The 23555-nt window shown below is 53.4% G+C and overlaps 1 protein-coding gene across 6 annotated transcripts in view; it reads right to left on the minus strand.

Moving 5' to 3' along the window:
• Positions 1 to 373: 373 nt before the first annotated feature.
• Positions 374 to 23555, minus strand: part of OGDH (oxoglutarate dehydrogenase) — a 51355-nt gene continuing 28173 nt past the window's right edge. For 4 of the 6 annotated variants that reach the window (XM_071729268.1, XM_071729265.1, XM_071729264.1 and 1 more), the window contains exons 3-23: positions 22853 to 23041; positions 18991 to 19093; positions 12457 to 12572; positions 11139 to 11293; positions 10572 to 10718; positions 10027 to 10117; positions 9001 to 9180; positions 7930 to 8058; positions 6816 to 6995; positions 6315 to 6467; positions 5573 to 5675; positions 5261 to 5389; positions 3414 to 3564; positions 3209 to 3336; positions 2948 to 3126; positions 2749 to 2820; positions 2165 to 2287; positions 1592 to 1664; positions 929 to 1092; positions 683 to 837; positions 374 to 598 (exon numbers count right to left, since the gene is read on the minus strand). In XM_071729268.1, coding sequence (XP_071585369.1) covers positions 478 to 598; positions 683 to 837; positions 929 to 1092; positions 1592 to 1664; positions 2165 to 2287; positions 2749 to 2820; positions 2948 to 3126; positions 3209 to 3336; positions 3414 to 3564; positions 5261 to 5389; positions 5573 to 5675; positions 6315 to 6467; positions 6816 to 6995; positions 7930 to 8058; positions 9001 to 9180; positions 10027 to 10117; positions 10572 to 10718; positions 11139 to 11293; positions 12457 to 12572; positions 18991 to 19093; positions 22853 to 23041 — 2841 coding nt within the window. In that variant the 3' untranslated portion in view covers positions 374 to 477. Of the gene's footprint in view, positions 599 to 682; positions 838 to 928; positions 1093 to 1591; positions 1665 to 2164; positions 2288 to 2748; positions 2821 to 2947; positions 3127 to 3208; positions 3337 to 3413; positions 3565 to 5260; positions 5390 to 5572; positions 5676 to 6314; positions 6468 to 6815; positions 6996 to 7929; positions 8059 to 9000; positions 9181 to 10026; positions 10118 to 10571; positions 10719 to 11138; positions 11294 to 12456; positions 12573 to 18990; positions 19094 to 19221; positions 19313 to 22852; positions 23042 to 23555 lie in introns of all 6 variants that reach the window. The other 2 variants (XM_071729270.1, XM_071729269.1) reach the window with 1 other exon arrangement.

The raw sequence follows: 23555 nt of genomic DNA on the forward strand, positions 1-23555 counted from the left end.
CAGGACCCCACAGGGCACAACGTGGCCGAGCTGGGACCTGAGGCCAAGGAGGTGCAGGCAGAGGGCAAGTGTTCCCCCTGGGGACAAGATAACTGGGAATAGGGAGGGATTATGGGGGAGGCAGCACCCCCAGACCTGCCTGGGTCCTGCAGCAGGGACAGCCACCCCATCTCAGTCCCCTACAGTGGCAAATGCAATAGCAGACTGGGAGAACTGGGAAGTGGCTTGATCCATCGTGCCAGAAACCCCCAAAGGAGAGCAGTGGGAGGGCTGAGGGATTCAAGGGTCTCGTCCACCACAGCCTTGGGGGACAGATGATGCTGGCTGCGGCGCTGGCCCCAGTGGAGCCACACAAGGAGTTCAGGCACCAGCGTGGCATTTGACAAGGTCTGTAGTTGAGGGAGGGGGGAGGCGAGCAGGGAACAGACAGATGGACAGACGGACGGACAGGACATGCTGCCACTGTCGTGCTGGAGCTCAGGCCAGGTCCTTGAAAGCGTCGAGGTTGAAGGCTGTGTCCAGGAGCCGCTGCAGCTCAGTCAGGTGGGTTTTCTTGTTGCCAGTGGCAGGGGCAGCCGCTGGCTCCCTCCCTGCATACCTGTAGGGGGAAAACGGGGGGTGAAGGGTGGTCTGCACTCCCTAGACCTCCCCCCAGCATCGTCGTCATCCCCCCAGTCCCTACCAGACTGGTTTGGCACGGTTGATGGTGGTGCGGAGCCGGGGTTTGACATAGTCGTAGTAGCCCTGGTTCTTGTGCTCCTCCTGGCACCACACCAGCTCAGCAGCTGGGTATTTCTGGGCTTCCCGCTGGAGGAGGTCAAAGGGGAACGGCGAGAGCTGCAGGGGACATGGAACAGTGTCACCAGGTCATCACGGGGGCCACACCAACCCCAGTCCATGGGCATGGGGGTGGCCAGAGACTACTCACCTGCTCCACCCGGGTGATGGCCACGTCGGCCTCCATCTGCCGGGCCTTGCGCTCACGGGTAAGGTCATAGTACACCTTTCCAGTGCAGAACAGGACCCGTTTCACCCGCTCAGGGTTCTGCGCCGCGGGGCCAGTGTCAGGGATGACGCGAAGGAAATGGGTACCTGCCAGGGGAGAGGACAGCACTGTTACTGGGGCACCACAGCAGGACAGCTACCCAGAGACCTCGGACTGGGCCAGCAAACTGGAGAGGCAGAGCCAGACCAGCTGGTACTAGGTCCGGCTCCCAGTACAAAGCATCATGGCTCTGTCAGACTCAGGGCTGCCAGTCAGGAAGCAGCCGCCGATGGAGGAACCACCACAGCAAAGCCTGAAAGCTGAGCCACATTCCCCCCAGGATGCCAAACTCTGCACTATCGAGGGGTGGGTAGATGGCCACAATCATCCCACTGCAGCCATGGCACAGCACACTGCCTCAGCACTGAAGGAAGGCCCCTGCACACAACACAGTGCTAGCAGCACCAGCCTCACTCAGCTGCTCTTTAATACAGGGCAGCTGCTGCCAGGTGGACTTTATCCCCCAGCAAAGGAGGGCTTCTGCCCTTCACCCTTCATCCTGCAGAGAGGCACTGCGGGAGGCAAACACTCCCACACTGCATGTACCTGGCAACATGTCATCGAAGCTGGAGCGGGCTTCAGGGTGGCGCAGCAGAGACTTTGGAGTGAAGATTATCAGCTGGATTGGAGAAGAGGCAGAGAAAGGCGTCAGCCTTGCCAGGAACACCTCCCCCGCAAGCAATGGCCGAGGTGCCAACCTGTCCCTCATGCCTCACTGCAGGAGCAGCCCAAGAGGTCTGCTCCTCGCTCAGCTGCCATGTTCCACCACATCGGGCAGCGGTTCCCCAACAGCACCAGCTTCCCCAGGCCAGGTTTCCCCTGGGAAGGCTGAGGTCCTGGGAGGACCTGCTCAACCCCATAGCTGGAGCCGAAGGCTGGAGTGGGGTTATTTCCCAACACCCGCCAGTCCTGGTATCTCTTGACCTTCCTTCTGAACACAGGGTGGGGTTCAGCCACTGCTGACCCCCAGGGGCCAGGGGCCAACCCAGCTCCAAGCTCAAAGAGGTTCTTGGCCCAAGCAGGGGCATACTGGCCATATTTACTGCTGTGCGGTGCCAAAATAAACCCTCCCCAACTCCTGTTCCAGGCTTAGCAGGGACATGGGCTGCCAGCACTGACCGGTTTGCGGAAGGGCAGGAGGATCTGGCGCCGCAGAACATGGAAGAAGTTGGCTGGAGTGGAGCAGTTCACAACAATCCAGTTGCACTCGTAGAGCTGGCGCACATCAAAGTCATCCAGTTTCTGCCTCATCGAGCACGGTCACAGAGATTTCAAGAAACACAAGGTGCCTCTTGGCATTGCAGCTCTGACAGCAGCAGGGAGTGGCACCCAGCCCCATTCCCTCCCTCCTTTTCTCCTCTGAAGCTCATACAGACCTCCACTCCAGAGACTCTGGAGGGGCTGCATGTCTGTGCCTTCACCTTGGGGCAGCCCCCTCACATGCCACTTTTGGGACCCCTTCAGCCTGATGCTGGGGAGCAGCCCCGGTGTGCCAGGTTCAGCCCCTTTCCCCAAGCCCTCCAAACAGCAGCGGGAGCTCAGCGCATCCCAGCCACCTCCTACCAGCTCCATAGCACCTGGCCCCAGCCCTGCACTGAGCCCACCCAGGTGTCCTTTTCCCCCCCACCCCCTCCCATTTTGAGGCAGCGGTGGGATCCAGGACCCAGGAGCACCAGGCTGAGCTCAGCACAGCCACCACTCACGGGAAAGACATCAGGATCGTCATTGCACATCTGCAGGAACCGCTCTGGGCGGGCAGAGGAGTGCTCAGGACCCTGCAGAGATCAGGCAGGGCCAGAGTGAGCAGGCAGCACCAGAAGCCAATTGCTGGGCATGGCAGTCTCGTGAGTGGTGCTACCTGCTGCCCCTCACTCTGCAAGGCAGGCAACCAGGGGTCCTTACCATGCCTTCCATGCCATGGGGAAGCAGCAGGACGATGCCATTCTGCCTGACCCACTTGGCCTGCCCAGGACAGATGAACTGGTCGATTATGCACTGAGCGGTGTTGTGGAAGTCCCCAAACTGGGCTTCCCAAAGCACCAGGGCATTGGGGCTGGCCATGGCAAAGCCCAGCTCGAATCCTGAGGGATGGAAGAGAAGTGAGGGGGTTATCCTCCCAGAGCAGTCTCCCTGTGGGCAGCGGGTGCAGACCCTCTCACTCACCGAGGACACCATACTCTGACAGAGAGCTATTGCAGACAGTGTAAGGAGCCTGGTTGGGCCAGAGGTGGTTCATGGGGATACAGGTCCTCTTGTCCACATTCTGATCATGCAGGACATGGTGGCGATGGCTGAACGAGGAGAAAACTTGTTACTCTTCAGATCCTTTCTGGAATGGCCTTTACAGCCACCAAAAACATAGCTTTACCTGAATGTCCCCCTCTCGACGTCCTGGCCACTCAGGCGGATGTGAATGCCCTCTTTGAGCAGGGAGCCAAATGCCATATACTCTGCCAGGGCCCAGTCCACTGTCCGGTTCTTCACCATCTCCCCGCGGGTTTTCAGAATACGGCTCAAACCTGCCCAGACAAAAAGGGGGTTTGTAGATGGTACAGGAGCTCAAATGACTGTCTTTTGACCGTCTGCCCACAGGCTGCCAGACTATAAATGCCTGGGGCAGAGGAACAGATCCACCTTTGCCAGAGGGACAAACTAAGGATGGGGAATTAGGACTGTGAGGATCAGCTCAGAGAAAGAGCTGATTCTCAGTTCACTTCCCTTAACCACAGCTCCCTCATGAACAAATTCTTAAAGACTCACAGAAGGGTTTGGGTTGGAAGGGACCTTCAGAGGTCATCTACCTCCAGCCCCTTGCCATGGGCAGGGACACCTCCCACGAGCCCAGGTTGCTCCAAGCCACATCCAAGCTGAGGCCTTCAACACTGCCAGGGTAATGGGGCAGCCACGGCATCTCTGGACAATCTGGGCAAAGGTCTCACCACCCTCACCAGAAGAACATTTCTTTTGTGCAATCTAACCCTCCTCTCTTTCAGGCTCCTTTGTCTTGTCTCTACAGGCCCTAGTAAGAATTCCTTGTCATTTTTCTCCTAAGTCTCTTCATATACTGAAAGGCTGCAGTAAGGTCTCCTGAGCCTTCTCCAGGCTGAACAGCTCAAACTCTCCCAGCCTTTCTGCACAGCAGAGCTCTTCCAGCCCTAGGATCTTTGCTGTGGCCTTCTCTGGACTCACTCCAACTGCTCTATGTCTGTCCTGTACTGAGGACCCCAGAGCTGTACCCAGCCCTGCAGTGGGGTCTCACCAGAACGGAGCAAAGGGACAGAATCAGAGAATCACAGAACTGTCATGGTTCAAAAAGACCTCTAAGATCACTGCATTAAACTGTCAACATTGTCCTGCAGAATAAAAAATATGTATCAATATCTGTTTCACCCACTGGAGCATGCCCTGAAGTGCCTCATCTACGTGTTTTTTAAAAAAAAATGGTGATTCCACCACCTCCCTGGACAGCCCATTCCAACACCTAACAACTCTCACAGTAATTAAATCCTTCCTCGAATTTAGTCTAAACCTCCCCTGGTGCAACTTCAGGCCATTTCCTCTGGTCCTCTCACTGTTCACTTGAGAGAAGAGGCCAGCACCCACCTCCCTACAACCTCCTATCAGGGAGCTACAGAGAGCAATAAGGTCTCCTCTCAGCTTCTTCTCCAAACTAAACATGCCCTCTCAACATGCCCCAATGAGTCCTCTCAACATCTCCTCACAGGACTTGTTCTCCAGACCCTTCACCAGCTTGGTTGCCCTTATCTGAACTCACTCCAGCAACTCAATGTCTTTTTTGCAGTGAGGGGCCCAACCCAGGATGCTGTTGGGCCTTCTTGTCCCCCTTGCACACTGCTGGCTCATACTCAACTGGCTGTCAACCAGTACTCAGATGCTTTTCTGCCAGGAAGCTTTCCAGCCACTCCTCCCCAAGCCTGTAGTATTGCACGGGGTTGTTGTGACCAAAGTGCATGACCAGGTGCTTGGCCTTGTTAAACCTCATTTTACAAACCTTGGCCCACTGGTCCACATTCCTTTGCACAGCCTTCTTACCCTCAAGCAGCTCAACACTCCCACCCAATTTGGTGTCGACCTGCTGGCCATGCATGTTGAAGCACTGTAACAGGTCCCTTCCTTCCAGGCCACATCCCAGCCCTAACCCACATCTTTGCTGGAACAAATGCCAAGTCTGACATAGCTTCTGCAAGTTCCTACCTCCATGGATAGTGAAATCCTCCACTGGCACTGAGCTGGCCACCTGACCAATGTGAGTCAAGTCCTCTTCATTCAGACCAGTGGAAGGGCAGGTCATGCTCCGGGGCTGTCCGTCCAGCGTGAAGAAACCTGCAGGGAGAGGAGTCCACCCATGCCTGGGTCACTGAGACCCTCAAGCAAAGGCAGGGATGCCAGGAGTGCAGAGCACCATCCCACCTCTCTACCAGAGTGATTTATTAGAAATGAGCTGTAAGGGCCCTAGAGAAGCCCAGCTCTCTGCTAGGGACCTCCACAACATCACTACTGAGTTACCAGGCCACGGGGAGTCCAGCCAGTGCTTGATGTGCAAGATCTTTTCATCCTTGGATCTCGCATGAGCCTCCTCGCAGATCTTATCATACTTGGCAATTTCCTCCTGAAAGGCAGAACCAGAAGGTGGAAAAGCATTAGCCAGGGGTCTCCAATCTGGGGGCCTTGACACAAGCTTGCAGGAGTGCTGGAGGACACAGCAGGGCCCACAGCTGGGAAGCCTTGGAAAGCAGAGCTGCTGCTGGAGGTCCCTGTACCCCACAGGACAGCTCTGCTGCCATCTGAACCAACAACTTGCCTTCAGCCTTAAAGATGCTGCCAAGTGGCACGGGGCAAGGGAAGAGGCAGCAGAGCAGCTGCAGCACTCACTACCAGGCTGGCAAAGCTGGGGCACAAGATCTGTCCCAGAAACCCCCTCGCCATGCTAAGCCCCAGTGCTGCTCAGCCCAGCTCTCCCACGGGACCACACCACAGCCGAGCACCATATGTTCAGGGTGGTCCCTGAACTGGATGCTCCTGCACTGTTCAGAGCTGGCATTGTCCAAGGATGAGCCTCTGCTTCCAATCCCCTTGCTGCCAGGTCTGCACCACTCGCTCAACCCTAGCACAGCTCTGCCACCTCTACGTGACAAACAAAAGCAGAGATGGCCCTGTCACATCCTTCACACCCAGATCTCAATCAAAGAAGTAATTTTCCGAGGAGATGCTGCCTGCAGTTTTCCTTCCAGGCCCCAGGGGACAGTACCTCATACTCAGGTTGATTTACCACCCCCTGGGAAATCAGCAGCTCTGCATATTTCTGCAGCACCGGCTTCTGTTTCCGGATCTGTTTGTACATCAGGGGTTGTGTAAACATGGGTTCATCCATCTCATTGTGACCATTGCGCCGGTAACAAACCTGCCAGGAAGGGAAAGAGCCTTTGAAAGCAGCTGCTTGCAAACCACGGCTCCAGAAGTGGTCAGAGGTATCTAGGATAGGCCCCAAACAGCCAGGAGAGACCTAAGTGTGTCCATCCCAGTGCAAGTGGTGAGGGCAGGCTCAAGGTACAGAAAAAATGAACTCTCTAACTGCTATCAGAGCCTTGTTACTTGCTCTGCAGGACCTCCTCCCTCCCCTCACATCAAAAGGGCCAGATAAGCCCTGACAAGAAATGTCAGCTTTCAGAAGATGCACCCCGAGAGACCTCAACAAGCACCCACAGTGAAGCCACAGCTTCAGGATAAATCCTTGTGCCACGTTTCTTACCAAATCCACCACCACATCCTTATGGAAGGTGCTTCGCCACTCTGCTGCCACATTGCACACGTAGACCACAGCCTCCGGGTCATCTGCGTTGACGTGAAAAATGGGGGCATTGACCACGCGGGCGACGTCAGTGGGGTACGGGGAGGAGCGGGCCATGCGGGGGTCTGTTGTGAACCCAATCTGTATGGGGGAGAAGGAACAGAGCCAGCACAGCAGTAAGGATTTATAACACAGCTCTGCTATGCAGGTCCTCCTTTGAACACTGATCATAGAATCACAGAATCCCAGACTGCTTTGGTCTGGAAAGGACCTCAAAACTCATCCAGTCCCAGCCCCTGCCATGAGCAGGGACATTGCACCAGCCCAGGTTGCTCCAAGCCCCATCCAACCTGGGGCCTTCAACGCTTCCAAAGATCCTTCCATCTCTGGGAAACCTGGGCCAGGGTCTCACCACTGTCACACCAAGGAATTTCTTCCTCATCTAAATATCCCCAGTTTTTCAGCTCAAAACCATTCCCTCTCCTCCCATCCCTCCAGGCCCTTGTCCAAAGTCCCTCCCCAGCTTTCCTGGAGCCCCTTCAGGCACTGGAAGGTGCTCTAAGGTCTCCCCATTGCAGCCTTCTCCAGGCTGAACAACGCCAGAGCTGCTCCAGCCCTTGGATCATCTTTGTGGTCCCCATGGTGTTCAAGCTGCCTTGGTGTGGGGCAGCTGCATTTTGCTGGCTCAGGAGAGAACCAGGTGAGCCCGCACGCAGCTGCAAAGGCAGCTCAGTTGCAGGACAACCTGTCCCTGTGCCCCATGCACTGTCCTCATCCCTGGGCCTGGGCCCTCCTCTCACTGCACCCACTGGGATGGGCTGGTACCAGTGAAATGTCTCGGATTTCAGCAGGGGCAGAACAGAGCAGCCCCATGGGATCTCACACATCCAGCAACCTCTCCACAAGGCTGGACTCAAAAGCTGCTACTGTTGAGCAGTAAAGTACCCTCTGCTGTCTCCAGGGTCACAGGTCATGCCAGGAACATCGACTGGGAAACAGCTACAGCATGCTGCCAGCTTCCATCCAGACAAGAGCACACAGGACACCCCCTGCCAGCAGAGGCTTTGATCCTCACCTGGTTGTTCACCACCACATGGACAGTGCCGTGGGTGGTATAGGAGGGCAGATCACTCAAGTGGAACGTCTCATACACAATGCCCTGCCCAGCGAAAGCAGCATCTCCATGCAGGAGGATGGACATCACCTGGAAAGGGGAAGGCACAGCAGTCAGGGGGATGGTGGGCAGGGGCAGGCACCAGGAAAGGTCCTGGTCTCATCCCCATGAGCAAGGAAGCTCATTAAGGCATCTGATGGGATGGGAGTGGAGCTGACCATGGTGTGCACACAACCACTGGGGAAAAGGCTGTGGCCACCAGTCCTCCCCCTGGGCAAGACCAGCATGCTCGGGCAGAAGCACACAGTGCACAGCAGCTGGGCTGTGAGTCCCACTCCCAAACACACACATCTCATAGCAAAGCCTTTTACTGACTGAGAGAAGATGAGAAAAATGCCCTTTTCCCTCATGCTTTCACCCCAGAAAACCTTGGGGCAGGAGCCAGGCCAGGAGCTCACTCCAGCCTGGGTGCTGTTATTTTGCAGTCGTGCCCAGCGCTGGCTGGGGACGCCGCCAGTCAGATGAGGACAGAGTTTGTCTATTTATGTGCAGCCCTCAGGGTGTAGGAGGAAAGGAAGCTTTTTTGATCTCCCCCACTTCTCGGTGTTGGAGACAGGTCTGCGATGAATCAGACCACAAATCAACTTCCCCCAGCCCGCTCTCCACCTGCTCCCTCACCTGGGTGCTGCTCCAGCTTTCCCAGCCCCAGCAATATGTCTAGTCACAGTAAGGTCCTTCAGCTTGAGGCTCCTACTGCCAAGCCCCCCAACTGCCCCTCATTTCCCTGCTTCCTAACGTGTTCAGACAGGGTTTGATTGCTCCAACAGGGAGGGAGAGGCAACAAGTGCCTGGGGTGGGTGAGCCCCTACCAAAGTTATGCTCAAAGACAGGAGGGAAGGCTTGGGGTACAAAGTCAGGGAGAAGGCAGGGCAAGGGGCATGGCAAACAAAAACCAGTGGGTTTTTTCTCTTTCCCACCAGCCTGTCTCCCACCAACCCCCCACTTCACTGTGGGTGTCTCAGCAACACTCACCTTCTTCCCTTCTGTGTCCCCACAGTAGAACTGTTCTGCTTTGGTCTTGCCTTGAACAACAGGATCAGCTGCCTCCAGGTGAGATGGATTTGCCACTAGGGAAAGGGTGATGTTCCTGTCAGTGACACGGTTAATCCTCCGATGGTACATTCCCAGATGGTATTTCACATCCCCGGAGCCCTGTTGGAAGGGAGAGGAGAGTCACCTTCAGGAACATGAGCAGCTGGAACATTGGGACATGGGAGGAGACCTAAGGCTGTGCCCCAAGGGCTGGAAGAAGGAGGCATTTTCTGGAGGCACTGGCAGAAAGCAGCAGGCAATCATTTGCTGACCTGGCATTCATCAATGCAAAAGTCACCAGTCACAGGGGCCGACAAACTCCAGGCACTGAGGCTGAAGGTGCAGGGGAAAAAGACACTGTGGTGGGTTTGGGGAAGATGCTGGAAAACAGACCCTGGCACCTCTCACAGTACACTGCCATTTCCAGTCCTGGCACCTCGACTGCTGCTTTCTCACCCTGAAACCCCACCTGAAGGGAATGGCAGGCTAAAGCCAGCCCAGCCCAGCTTTCCAATAGCCAAATCATCCCAGCTTACGATGCTGGAAGCTCTGGAGCACAAGTGCATCGCAGTGACAGAGCCTGTGGCACAAGCAGTTCCAGCTTCGGGCCCTGTACAGGGGCCAGGAGCTGCTGCAAGGGCACAAGCCACCCTCTGCTCCTGTCCACCTTCCCCACACCTCGTCACTCACCCCAAAGCTGCTTTAGACACATGGTGACCCACTGACCACCCAGCCTGTGCCAAGAACACTGGCAGCAGCCAGGACGCAGGTCAACCCCTCAGGACAGGCAAGGACAGAGCGGCAGCAGCACCAACAAGAAGGCTTCAGGCACAGGAAATCCTTGTGATGCTGATGCAACCAAGAGACAACACAAGCGGTGGCACAATCCAGCTCCCACTACACAGCCAGAGACTTCAGGACCACATGGGGGCAGGTGACAGCAACCTGCTATGGGCAGAAACTCACCTCATCAGCAGCCTCTAGCTTGGAGTCAAACTGGCAGAAGATCTGCTCCAGCTCCTTCCTGATCACGTTGGCAAGAACATTCAGGCGTCCCCTGCAAAAGCAAGACTGTTTTTGGCAGCCAGCAGAACCAGCCTGATACCAAGTGCCAACATCCCTGTCACACAGAGGTGGTGTGATAACTCCACAACTGTAGGGTCAGCCGGGGAGGGGGTTCTGTGATTTCACCCGAGAAGCAGTTTGCGGGCCCCTCATCACAGGGATGGACCAGCAGCCATCCCACCCCAGAGCTGCCCCAGAGCAGACAGGCCAAATCCTGCTCTGGCATTCCAGGTCTGCTGCACAAGCCCTCTCCAGATGTGTTCACAAATAAACTGAAGCTGAAAACACAGCGATGAGAAGCAAGCAGCCATGGCCTGAGCTCTCCAGCTGAAGTTTACCAGCTGAGCCCAGTTATGCCATGGTAAAAACCAGGAAACCAGCACCTAACCCCACAGCATTCCCCTCCTCTGCACCCCACACACCACTGTGGTGGGGTGCAGGGTTACCTGTGGGGCATCCCCATGATAACATAGTCCACTCCCTTCTCACTCGACTTGTCAATAATGGTCTTTAAGGCTGGGATCAGCACTTCGCAGCCCTCCAGGCCAAAACGCTTCTCTGAAGACCATTTGCGATGGAGGAACTCCTCAAATCTGGAAGGAAAAGGGAGGGAGGGATCAGTTGCAGCCAAGGTCAGGGACCAGAGGAAGGACCAGAAGTAGCCACAGCACCCATGATGCTCAAGCAGGCATTGTGCAGCAGCCTGACAGCTGTCCCAGTCACCTGCCTCCTCCCGCAGAGCCTGGCTGGCTGCTCTCCCACCACAATCCTCTGTTGCCCATAAACCTTATTTTTAGACCTCTTCTTTCAAGATCATCCATGTTTTCAGGCTTTTTGCCAGCACCTGAGACTGCCAGCCTGACAGCCTGCTGGCGTCACACGTCACCCTGCTGATAAAGCTGACTGTGACAGATGACGTCAAGATGTGACTCAGGTGGTGACAGCATCGCTCCAGCCGGGAGCATTCCGTGCAGCAAGGGAAGATAAGGGGACAGTGAAGCCCCCCCAGGTACCTGGTAGAGCGGACCAGCCTGGCCAGCAGCGTGCGCTTCTCTTCGTTGGTGAACTGCATGATGCCTGGGGTCTCAAACTTCTGCCGGATCCACTGGCACTGCTCCAGGTCGTTGATGAACATGAACTCCACACCAATGTGCTGGCAGTAGGCCATCTGCCCCCACGGGAGGAGAAAGGCAGTGAGACAAGAGCCAGAGTTACAGCCCCTCCCCACCTCCCGCAAAGATGGCACACGCAGCATCGCATCAGATCACGGGGCTCCTTCATTCCCTGCCTTCACCTTGAGGCAAGACAAAGAGCCCTTCTGCACCAGCACAGACAAAGCCCTCCAGCCTGGCACTGCACTGCACGGCCTGGATACGGGCAAGTGCTGCCTGCAAGGGCAGCCCAGGGAACCCATGAGCAGTGCCAGCACCACACCAGCCCCTTTCTGGGACCCTGGTTTGAGCTGTCTTCCCAGGAAAGGAGACGCTGCAGAGGATGTTTCTGGGATGCTGCAGGGCAGCTCAGTCCCTGCACATGACCCAGCATCAAAATGTTAATTCCCTTTCCCTGAAGGGCCCAGTGGAGTCCTTTGCATCTGCCTCAGAGGCCAGATTTTCTCTCTCAGTGGCATCACCTGTTACCAGGCCAAAAACCCACTTCATTTGACAGGGAGAGAATCAGACAAACAACCTCCTCCCAAAAATACAGAGCCTGTTCTTGCTGCTTATCTAAGATGTTGATACAGCTTTGCTTTTCCCAAGGTCAACCTGTCTCAGCAGAGACCACGTGAGCAAGTCTGCAGTTTGCCTGGAAGCCATCTGTGCTCTCAGGCTGGGCAGAGCAGGGCATGCAATTTTGCAGTAATTTTGCAGCTGTAAGAGGTGGAAGCCCCAGCCCAGGGTTGGAGCATCTGCTGTATTGAGACCGTCCAAGGGACCACCACGCAGGGCAGCAGCATGGCAGCAGGACACAGATGGGGTTTTGCCTGCCTCCAGCCCACTCCTGTGCTCTCCCAGCACCATTTGCAGCTTTAAATTGGAAAATGTCACTGGAGAGGTTTCCAAAAATGCAGTATTTCAGTGCCTGGGGTTTGTTCCCCCTTGGGCAGACCAAACACATTGGCCCAACACAACATGAAGTCTGAGGTGATCAGAGGTGAGCAGAGTGGCAGCTACAAGAGGGGCAAGCACCAAGGAGCAGCTCACAACCTGAAAAGCTTAAAATGGTCAGGTTGGCCCAGGATGGGGGCAGCAGTGGGAACCAGGACCTCCAAAACACAACTGCTCTACCCCCAAACACAAATGGGTCTGGCACAGCCACCCCCCCTCTCACCTCCAGCCGGCGGATGATTTCCCGGAGTGGAAGAGCAGATTCATTTCCACCGATGAAAGTGGTTGTGGGCAACTGGAAGACCTTGTCGAGGTCAGATTCATCCAGTCCGTAAAAACCTGCAGGATTTGTCATGGGTGGGACAAGCGAAAGCAAGAGAGAGAAGGGAAAGGGACAGGGGGACACGGACACCAGCACGCAGTGACCAAGTGCATTTGGAAAGGTGGGGAAGGGACAAAAAAAAAAAAAAAAAAAAAAAAAAGCAGCATAAAACCAGAAATAAGCATGAAGGAGGTTTATATGCATAAAAAACAAGTAATAAATAAACAAAAAGACATTAAGCACAAAACCACAAGGTTGTTATGGAAGGTAATGCAGGAAACAAACCACAAAGCAATATATATACACATGTAAATTGGTAATTAAAATCCAGGGTGACAGTCAGAAGGGTTGTAACCCCAACAATGCAAGAAAATACACCACAAAGTAAAAGAGAGGAGATGGAAAAGAAACAGAGGAATTGAGGAGTCACCAAGCACAAGAGAGGTGTCGCCACACATCGGGAATTCAAAATTAAGAGTCAAAGCAGAGAAGGAAACAGTTAAAACAGACAAACCCCAAAGAGGTAGAGAAAGAGAAGAGAGAAAATGGCAAAAATGGCATCAGGGCTCAGCGATGGACTCTCCTGAATAGCTCAGCCCAGGAGTGGGGTAGCCAGCCAGCCCCACAGCAGTTTGCTGCTCACATGCCCCTTCACCTGATTAAACAGCTTTTTAATTAGGGGTTTAGCGTCGCTCTGCTCAGCAAACTCCTTCCTTTTTGGTGCTGGAACCTCATGGCTCACAGGTGGCTCTGGGGAGCTCGTGCTGTGGGGTTTGGAGCTGCAGATGCGCCCCAGTACCACTGACTGCTGCTCCAGCATCAGCAGAACCCTGCAGTAGCTCCACCATCCCCCAAAGCCATTGGAGGTGCCCAAGCACCTGATAACACTCCTGGTTGTCTTTGGGGAAACTGAGGCACAGAGGAAGAAGGACAATGAACTAGCTGAACTGATGCAGCAATGCAGAAGCAGAGCCAGAAGGGGAGGCCAGAGACTCTTTAGAAGCGGGAGCTTGGCTGGAAGGGGGGTGAATGAGTGGAGCTGCCAGCCCAGAGCCCAAATCCCTCCCTGGGACTCCAGTTCATCCTCCCAAATAAGGGGTTTTCTAACCCAGAGCAGGAGCCACAGAGAAAGCAGAGTTGCCCCTGCTCCTCCCAGGTCCCCTCAAATCAGCCTTGTGCCCCAGCTGGGGTCTCTTGGGGAGAGGGTGGGAGATCCCACACACACACACTGCAGGGTGGCATAACCCACCTTCCTCTGGGCAAAGGGAGGCAGAAATTGGCCACTCCAGATTTAAGTTTAATCTTAAAAGAGTCCATCCCTCACTCTCTGTTCAGGAAGGGTGGGTGAGCAGGGGATGGGGCTGCCCATGGCTAGTCCTCGAGGACAGCACTCACTGAAGGTGGGGAACACCCACAGCAAGCCCAGAGAGGAGGTTTTCCTGCCTGCCACTGCTGTCCCTCCCCACTCCTGCCCACATAACCCCCTCCTGGATGCTGCTGTCCTTGGGGAAGGAATTAACTCAGACCACGAGGAGCTCAGCTCTAGACCTGTGCCTGGGAGCTCTAACCCACAGCTGGCAGGAGCTGAGGGTTTGGCCCCATGTCTCCAGGACTTCTTCACAGTTCCTGTCCAAGGAGAAGTCCTGGAGAAAGGCATCATTACTGCAGAGCATCCCAGCCAAGCTGCTGGCTGGAGGGTTCAGGGAAGCCTCCAGCATTTGCTGTGGCTCCCAGCCCCATGGCACAGGGCTCTGGCTTGCTCTGCCACACTGGTTTGAAGACACAGGAGCACTTTGGGAGTATCAGATTTTACAAAGACTTCTCAGCGTTCTGCTTCTGCTTTGCTGCAGCCTTTTTGACAGCATTCAGTATTTATAGGCATTGTTACCATCAGGTGAGGGGAGGGCTAGGGATGAGCTGCCAAATTTTCACTGTGACAAAACTAGTGCAGAACTGGGAGAAGACAGGTTGGACTTTTAGGAGATTTGAACGAATCAGGGAGATTAAGGCCTTGTAAAATACATGTTCACAACAAAACAGGTACCCTAGCGAGCTAGACATGCAAACACACAGTACAGAAAAGGCCAGTGAGACTGTAAATAGGGGATTTCCACATATGAAGCATCACTAACCAAGCACCTACATCGAGACTTAGTGGGACAAATTAAAAAACCAAAAAACACATCACAAAACTTAAAGAGTGGTACAGGATGAGAAGAGACGCTTTACCAGCTTGGATCATGCCCAGAATAACCTATTCAAAGAGAGTCCTGCACTCCAGGGGGCTAAATGCTCATTAATTGCATACCTCCTACTGTTAACACTCTCAGTCGCTCCTTGAACACTGCCAGATCTGAGGTGGGCAGGGAAAGAGGTGCACCAAGAGAGAACATAGAGAGACGCAGTCAAAGTTAGTAAAAAAACCCTAAAAACCTGGAACCCTGAAAGTTAGTAACAGAAAGCACAAGTAAAAAAAAAAAACCCAACTCAACAGTATTTAAAATACAGTCAAAACCATCAGAGGCAAAAGGGTTGTGATGGAGGATGACTAAACACTAGGTGGAAAAAAAATCCCAGTGGAAAGACTGGCAAGAGGAGGACGGAGCAGGGAGAGGAACAAGGGCATCAGACACTGGGGAGCAGTTGAGCTGCATGGTTTGAGATCTCCTCTCACAAAGACACACCTGGAATGAGATCAGGAGCCCACCTGGCACCACCACAGCCAAAAGTCGTCTGCCCAGGCTGCATCAAGGGGAGTGGGATCTTCGTGGAGCAGGGACCTGCTGCCCATCATCTGTTCCAGACGGGTTTGCTCTGCTCCTTGCTCGCAGGAGGACTTCAAGGTCACCCCCAGGGAAGGGAGGCACTGCTGCTGCCACCCCGCCAGCAGGGGTGCTAATGAGCAGGTTGTTAATGAGGAAGAGAGACTATCATCTCTCCAGCATGATCAGGGCAGGCAAGGCTACAGAGTGGAGCACCGGGATGCCAGCAGGCAGTGTGTGCCACCGGAGCTGCCAGGTTAGGTAACCCAAGAGCCTCATCACACCCAGGTTACAAGAAAAACCTTGGAAATTTTGGTCAGCAGGGAAAAACCATATGTTTAAGTGTGATATTTGGTTAGCAAGGTCTCAGAGTGAGGGAAGGAGGTGGCCTGGCTTCCCCTGAGCTGAAGGACAATTCCCATTGATTCCCTTGGCCAAGAGGCAGGAGAAGCTGCCTTCCACAGAGAGACAGACAGACAGATGGATGCTCAGACACACACCACCTTCCTCCCACACACCATCTGCATTTCAGAATGCTAAGGTATGATTTCGTTGGATAGGTCACATTGAGTCCCTGCAGTCATCTTGCCCTTGTTTTACACCACTTACCATGCCAGATCAGCTGCAGCAGAAGACCAAGATGAGATTATTTGTTTTTAAAAAAAGACAAGACAAGAGAAAGAGGAATTTGGTGGTTCCAGCCCTGCCACTCATTAGACCAAGTACCCCCAGGCAGGCTTTCTTCCCTTTACATATCATCCAAAGCTCACACTGCTCAGTCCAAAGAGAGCTCCCAAACCAGATACAAACCAGTTGCTAAACAAAAGGCCATTGAGAAGAAAGATCTATTTCCAAGATTAACCATGCAACTCCTTTGAATTACAGCACTGCTTGGCCACAGTTTAAGCTCTTGGCAGCAGAGCTTGCACCACAAGAGCTGACCTTTAAGGATTTCATTGCTCAGAAAAAGGAAACAAGATTGTTTCCAGGTTTAAAAATCATTCCTGTTATTAACTGCTCTGTCAGGTGTTAAGAAACACTCTTTCAAAGCACAAAAAAACCTGCAGGATCTGCCTAGGAATTGGCTTTCTCTGCCACAAACAGGAGACACCTGACCTTAGGCTGTGCCGGAGCTCTGCCCACGCTGGGCACCAGGGCTGCTCTCCTTCCCTTCCCTCTAGCTGAGCAATGTTTGCAAGCTGTGATCACACAAGATGTATTTTAAGATTGACCAGATAAAGTTTTCTAGGGTGAGGATACCAGGGGAAAGTCTATTCAGTCATAAATAACACTCACAGGAAGGTAATAAAATCTCCTTTGATTAGACATGGACATTTTGAGTCTGGGGTCCTACCACAGGACACCACCCCAGTGGGAGCTGGCAGCTGATACCAGTTTGTTCCCAGGACTCCTTATTTCCTACAAATTCATGGATACCTGGTATTTAAATCAACACCAGGAACCATTAGGTCAGATACCTTAGTATGAAAGCCACAATGAAACAGAAATTAAACTCAGTGCCTGGCTCAGACATGAAGAACATTGGCTGAGATTCTCTTCCAGCCAATGCCCAAGGACCACCAGTGCCTGAACACCTCCCACCATGGCAAGCCAGGATGGGGCCACACTGCTGTGCCACTCTGGGGTAGAAGGAAAAATGGAACTTCTACCACTTCACCCCAATTCCCTTACAGCTGTGACAACACCACCAGCCCAGCTCTGCAGCTGGGACTCCAGGGGAGGACCTGCATTTGGACCACTTTGGGCTTCCCCTGGATGTCATGCAGAGGGACCTGGAGAGCCTGGAAGAGTGGGCCTGTGTGAAGCTCATGATGTTCAACGAGCCCAAATGCAAAAGCTGGTGTAAAGTCCCAGCACAGACTAGGGGAGGGAGTGACAGGTCCTTCTCCCCTGTGGAGAAGGACCTGGGGATGGCAGTGGGTGAGGGTGCTGAGCCCCTGGCCCAGGGTGCCCAAGGAAGCTGTGGCTGCCCCATCCCTGGCAGTGTTCCAGGCCAGGTTGGATGAGGCTTGGAGGACCCTGGGCTGGTGGGAGGTGTCCCTGACCAGGGCAGGAAGGTGGGACTAGGTGACCTCTGAAGGTCCCTTCCAGCCCAAACCCTTATGTAAGTCTCTGACCTCCTGAACCACACAGTATCTGCCCCCCACTCCCAGCCCCTTCTCTCAGTCACTATGACCACCTGCAACCACCTGGCTCTGGATTTTGTGCAGACCCTGCTCTCCTCTCATCAAACAGGAACCATGTCCAGGCACAAAGCTTCAGGGCTCTGGTCTGTCTCAGAAGGACCACAGTGCTCACAGTGGAGACCAGAACTCCTCAGCTATAGAAGAGGCTTTCCTCCTCTTTTTCTCTCCCCAGGCAAAGGGAAGGGCTTCAAAGTCATCTAAAAAAGTCTCCCTGCTCCCCTCTCAGTGTGGACTAGAAGTATTTGTGTCCTCTCCTGTGCCTGGGTTCATGGCCATTATCTTTCCACCCCTTCCCTCCACAACCTCCCAGGCACAGGGCTTGCTCCAACCCAGGGCTGGGCTGCCAGGGCATACCAGGGCTTGGTCCTTCAGATATGAACATATGGGCAGTGCAGAGGTCAGGATGAAGCAGCTTTCGCATCCTCTGGTGAGCTGGGACAACAAAAATCTAACCCTTCCCTACCACTCCCAGCACAGGTAATCCGGCATGAAGGTCCAGCAGGTCCAGGGCTGGTGTCCCTGTGCTGGCAGCTGAAGGAATCAAGATGGTTGACATGCACCGTACGCTCTGATCAGATGTTTCAGTTGTGCAAGGTTAGTAATCATTGCTTCTGCTCTACTCTAGGTTAAAAGCATGCCTCTGGAGCACTCATAGAGCCAGGGTGACCACCCCTGGAAGCACCAGCAAGGTGAAGGAGCTCAGCACCACAGCCTTGCTTGAGCTGGAAGAATGGCAGCATACTACAGAGATCAAAACTAAAGCATGTGGAGAGGTGCTGAGTTCAAGCACTTTCAGATTAGGATTTCAAGGCCTGGGCACCACACACACTTCTGTGCAACGCTCATGCACCTTCTGCCACTCATGGGCATTGGAAATTCCACCTCTCTACTTGGATGGGAACACATCCCAAAGCTTCCTTGTCATGATCACCAGCAGAGACTCATAGCTCAGTCTGGGAAAAGGGGGAAATCATGGCATTACAGAGGCTGAAGAGCTGGGAGGAGAGGGCAGGGCATGGTGACAGGAGCACACCCAGAAGTGCTTCCCAGCCTCATGGGGACAAAGCCAGCCCATTCCCCCTGGCTCTCAGGGCCCCAAGAGCAGCAAGAGGAGCCAAGGGAACCCATCTTCAGCTCTCACCACACAAAACCTCTCTGCTTTGAGTTTCCAGAAGGTGCAATTGCTTCCAGGCCTGGATGAGTGAGTTCAGTGACATAATTAATTGGCACAGGTCGGAGGAGAAACATAAGCCAAGCACCAGGGTTTGGCACAGGACCCATTGGCCGGGACAGCCGGTGGGGGGCAGAACTGCTCCACGGCTGACGGGCAGCTAGAAATTTAGAGTGATCATTACTAAGGAAACTTAAGACCTTTCCCCCCTTACTGGTGAAGCAATCTACCTATGAAGCTGTGAAAGAGAGAGGAGCTCAAGCAATGCAGCACGAACTGCTCTCAAAGCCCTCACCCAGTTTGTCTGTGGATGTGATAATATCGGCTGGAAGGGTGGAGTCCAGATCTGCATCCAAGATGCCCAGTGGGTCGAGTTGTGCTACATGATGCCCTCGAATCTATGAAATGGGCCAGGAATGGAAAGGAGAACAGGAACCAAGGGGGAGAGGGGAAAGAGAAAAACAAAAAGAAGGGAGGGGTAAAAAAGTTAAATTACATTAGAATTAATTTGCAGAGTAATTCTCACCGACGTTTGGAGAAACAGTTACTGGTGCATCATCAAAATTTACACAACTAATGCCGAGAGGATCAAGCTTTGCAATGTGATGACCCCTGACCTAGAAGCAATAACACAGATTAGTCATTAAAACAAGTTAATTGAAGAGACATTCCTTAAAAAAAAACAGCCCAAGCCATGCAGTTTCCCTCTGCACATTTTCTGCAGAACCACCCCCGTTTCTGGCTCCAACTAAAGCCTGGAGGAGTTGGGTTTGCTTCCAGCTGCAGTGTGTGAATGTGAGTGGTACCAGCTGCAAGGACCAGCCAGGCTCTGGTGGGGTGTGCTTGGGGAAGGTTATCTTCACAGCAGAGACCTTCCAGAACTGAGATCCAAGGATATCTCACTGCTTGCCTGGTGTCCAGCCTGAGCACCTCCTTCCTACAGACACAGTAGCTCCACACCGATGATTTCCTTCTAAGCATCGTAGCAAATGAAGCAGCAGCTTTCCAGATTCTGGCAGATTTAGGCACTTTCCTGCCAACAAGTGTTGCCACCTGCAGCAGTAGCTCCTGGAAGGCAGAGAAATGTGCCTGAGGAATATCTGCCTGGCTGCTGTATCCAACAACAACAAAAGCATCCTTTTGGAGAGAGCCTACAGAAGGGCTTGGAGAAATCTTCCAGGAAGGTGCAGAAACACCAAAGGGATTTGGTGCCAAGAGACTCTTGGCAGACCCTGGCAGTGGCAGTCAGGCCAGAAGTCACCACTCCAGGTTTGAATCTGTACTGGGAGCCACAGAGAAAAATGAGGTAAGGAGGAGTTCTAGTTTTCACCTTCTCAGGAGGTGCTCACGGATGGACCCCAGCACATCCTGCTGGGCAAACTCTACTCATCTTAGCTGGCCAAGCCACCATCTATTTTTTGATGGGTTGTTTTCAAAACTTCAGGTTCAGCTACACCAGGAGTGGGTCCCAAGACCTTCCTGTCACGGGATGGGGTGCAGTGCCTTCGACACAATGGGACAGCAGTAATTCCAACCATCAAGTCTGTTCCAAGTTAGAAAAACCACTCATGTAAGAGGGGATTACTAAACCTCTTGTACAAGACACACCTACTGATCTCATCTTCTGTACCAGAAAGGGATTCCTGTTGGGAGCATCCCAAGGGGATTTTGAGGAAAGAATTTTGTGGTGTTAGCAGCCAAAGAGCTTGAAATCAGCCATCAATGTTATGGCAAACTGCTAAGAAAGCATCAATCCCCCCATCCTTTTGGCAGAGCCAGATGCTGCTGTGCCCCTGAGCACTGGAGGCCACATGGAAAGTTCTTCTGGGCCAGCTTTGCCTGGAAACTATTTCCTCTTCCATCTTGCACCAAAGCACAGGGGTAGGCTGGCAGTTAGCAGGACACAAGTTCACCACGCTGTTCTTGCAGCCATGACGCTCTCACTGGGACCAAGAGGCCACTTTGTCCAGCAAAGGGCTTCGAGTTGGGGCATCTGGTGGCTTTGAGGTCAATTCAGTAGTTTGCAAGTAGGCAGCAAATCCTTAAACCAGGGGGGGAGCGAGAAGGTCTCTTCCCCCATGGGAGACACGCTGATTGTTGTTCTCCACATGCAACACAAGCCGAAACAAGAAGCCTCCAACCCAAAACAAGACTACAGCAGATATTTGCAGGAAGTCTCATGCTCACAGGCCCTGATCCTGAGAGAGGACCTCAACCACCTGGACATCTGCTGGAAAAGAAGCACAGCGAAGTATAAGCAGTCCAGGAAACTACTGGGGTGTGTTGAGGACAACTTCCTGATGGAGCTGATTGGAGAGCCCAACCAGAGGCTGGACCTGCTGCTCACTGAGGAGGAAGAACTTCTTGGGAGAGGTCAAGGCTGAAGGTAGCCTGGGCTGCAGTTACCACACCCTCTCAGTCTTGAGGGGTAAAGTAGAGAGCTAAAAAGTAGAGTCAGGACCTAAACCTCAGAAAGGCAAACTTTGGGATGTTTAGGGAACTGGGGCATGGGATCCCTTGGGAAACTACCTTTGGAGGCAACAAGAGCTGGGAGATATTTAAAGACATTTTTCTTAAGGTTGAAGAGGTCTCAGTTAGAAGTCAGGCAGGGAAGGCATGAAGCTAGCAGGGCATAGGCAAGACCTCTCAGGCAAACAAAACCACAAAACCAAAATGTACAGGCAGGGGAAGCAGGGACACACATCCTGGGGAAGTGACAGGGATGTGGCTCCAGAATGCAGGGAAGGGATCAGGAGAGCCCTGGAGCTGTCTAGGGGCCTGAAAAATAATGAGAAGGGTTTCTTAAGGTACACAGGGCAACAAAGGAAGGGGAAAGAAACTGTAATGCCCCAGTGAGCAAAACAGGAGACCTGGCACAACCTGCATGGAGGAGGCTGAGGTATTCATCAAGTTCTTTGCCTCAGTAAGTGCTTGGGCCACAGCACACAGAAGGTGAAGGCAGTGACTGGGAGAATGAAGCACCCACATTAGGGGTAGATCAGGTTTGTCACTGGGGAAGTGACAGGACTGCAGATGAGGTTTGGACACAGATTTTGTGTCCGAATTGTAGACTGGGAGCTGCTGCTTTCAAATACATCAGTCACCACTTGTTTAAACTTGGTGCCTGCTGCTTCTTCCGCCAGCAGGAGCTGCAGAGCCTTTAGAAATCGCTTATCAGGATCTGCCCAAGTCGGAGAGAGCCAGCAGGGCAGTCAATTCCCAGAAAAATCAGCCATGAGGAAGATGCAGGTCCTCACAAACACACCCCAGCTTCCCCATCTTAAAGAAAAGCAGGGCAGTGCCCCATGGCTGAAGTCAAGGCAGGCAGGGCAGGGCCTTGGCCGGGCAGACCTTTGGATTTGCCCAGTACTGCAGTTCTTGCCTTAACCTGTGGCCTTGTACATTGGATTTCCCCCATACCTGCGCAGCAACATGACTTGCAGTGGGTACTTCTTTGCAGGAATAGGTGAGAAGACAGCAGTCACACCTCTGCAGCAGCTGTGTTTGTTCTCTTCTCACCACAGCCCCAGTTAAAGCTTCCACACTTGACAAACCAGAGTGCAACCGAAGGTGAAAGGATGACACATATGTGGAAACACATTTAAATGTTCTCTCAAGTTAAAATACTGGCTGGCCATGCCCCAGCCTGAGGATGTTTCCTTCCTCCCTGAAACCTGTTCCTCCCAGCAGGCTGACGCCAGCAGCATCAGTCTGAGTTGCAGCCCAGCAGCACCACAGCCTTCTTCCAGGTTGCAAATAACAAGGAAGTGTTTCCTGAACTTTTATTTTAGGACCTCAGAAACACAGAAGAAGCAGGATGGCTGCCTCACAACTCTGCTGAACATGGTGGGAGCCCACAGAACAGAAGCATCATTCTGGAAGCCAGGAAACCACCCTGCATAGGCACCACCTCACCCTCCCTGCCACTGTCATTGCAGTTTGCGTGACAATAGCTTTAATCTGCCTATTGTCCAGCAAAGCATCACCTGAGCTTCTGCCCCAGTAGATCAGCAGCATCTGTTAGAAAGCCAGGCAGCCCAACATGCATCCTGCACACTTCCTGTGCAAAACACACCCATCACTGCACTGACCCCAGCCCACCTCAAGCCCCTCTGCAGAGGAGATGCTCCTCCTGGGAGCAAAGCCCACCTCCGTACCTGATATGCCCTGATGAGAGATTGCACTGCAAGATGGTCCTCCACCAGCTTATCTACGTTGGGCTGTGCTTGAACCAGGAACTGGGCTTGGGACAGTGTGGAAAGGCTGCTGCTCAGTGGAGGGGGGCTTTGGTAGGCAGTACCTGGAACAGCTCCAGCGTTGGCATTGCGAAAGAAGATGTCCCATGACTAGGAGAAGGGAAGGAAGAGAGGTGACAGGGTCATTACCCGCAACAAAAACACCTCATTCCAGGTTACTGGGGACTCATCTCTATTGCCACAGAAGAGAGAAAAATCCTTTGTGGGCAGAGCTGCTTCCTTCCAGTGCTGCTACTGCTGCCGCCAAGAACGCCCACTTACACTAAAGCACTCCCACTATTCCAGTTACACCATTATCCCACTTCCCCTCCATCTGAATTGTTTCTTTTGGCATTAGACCATCACTAGTGCCCACCCTGCCTCAGCAGCAGCACTCAGGATAGGACATGGGTGACACCCCTTGCCTGGTTCAGCTCCCAAAACTGCTCCTCTGAGCAATGAGCCCCACCCTGGTCTTCAAGTTCACATCTCCTTCTCTGCAGGATTGGGGATTGCCCTCTTAAAATGCCCACAAAATTTTCTGCAGAGTATTTTTGACCCTATAGTTAAATACAACTCTTCCTCTTTTCCGTGGTCCAAATGACCCCAGACCCAGGATGCAGCA

This window comes from Heliangelus exortis, chromosome 30, assembly GCF_036169615.1.
Source record: "Heliangelus exortis chromosome 30, bHelExo1.hap1, whole genome shotgun sequence".
NCBI lineage: Eukaryota > Metazoa > Chordata > Aves > Apodiformes > Trochilidae > Heliangelus > Heliangelus exortis.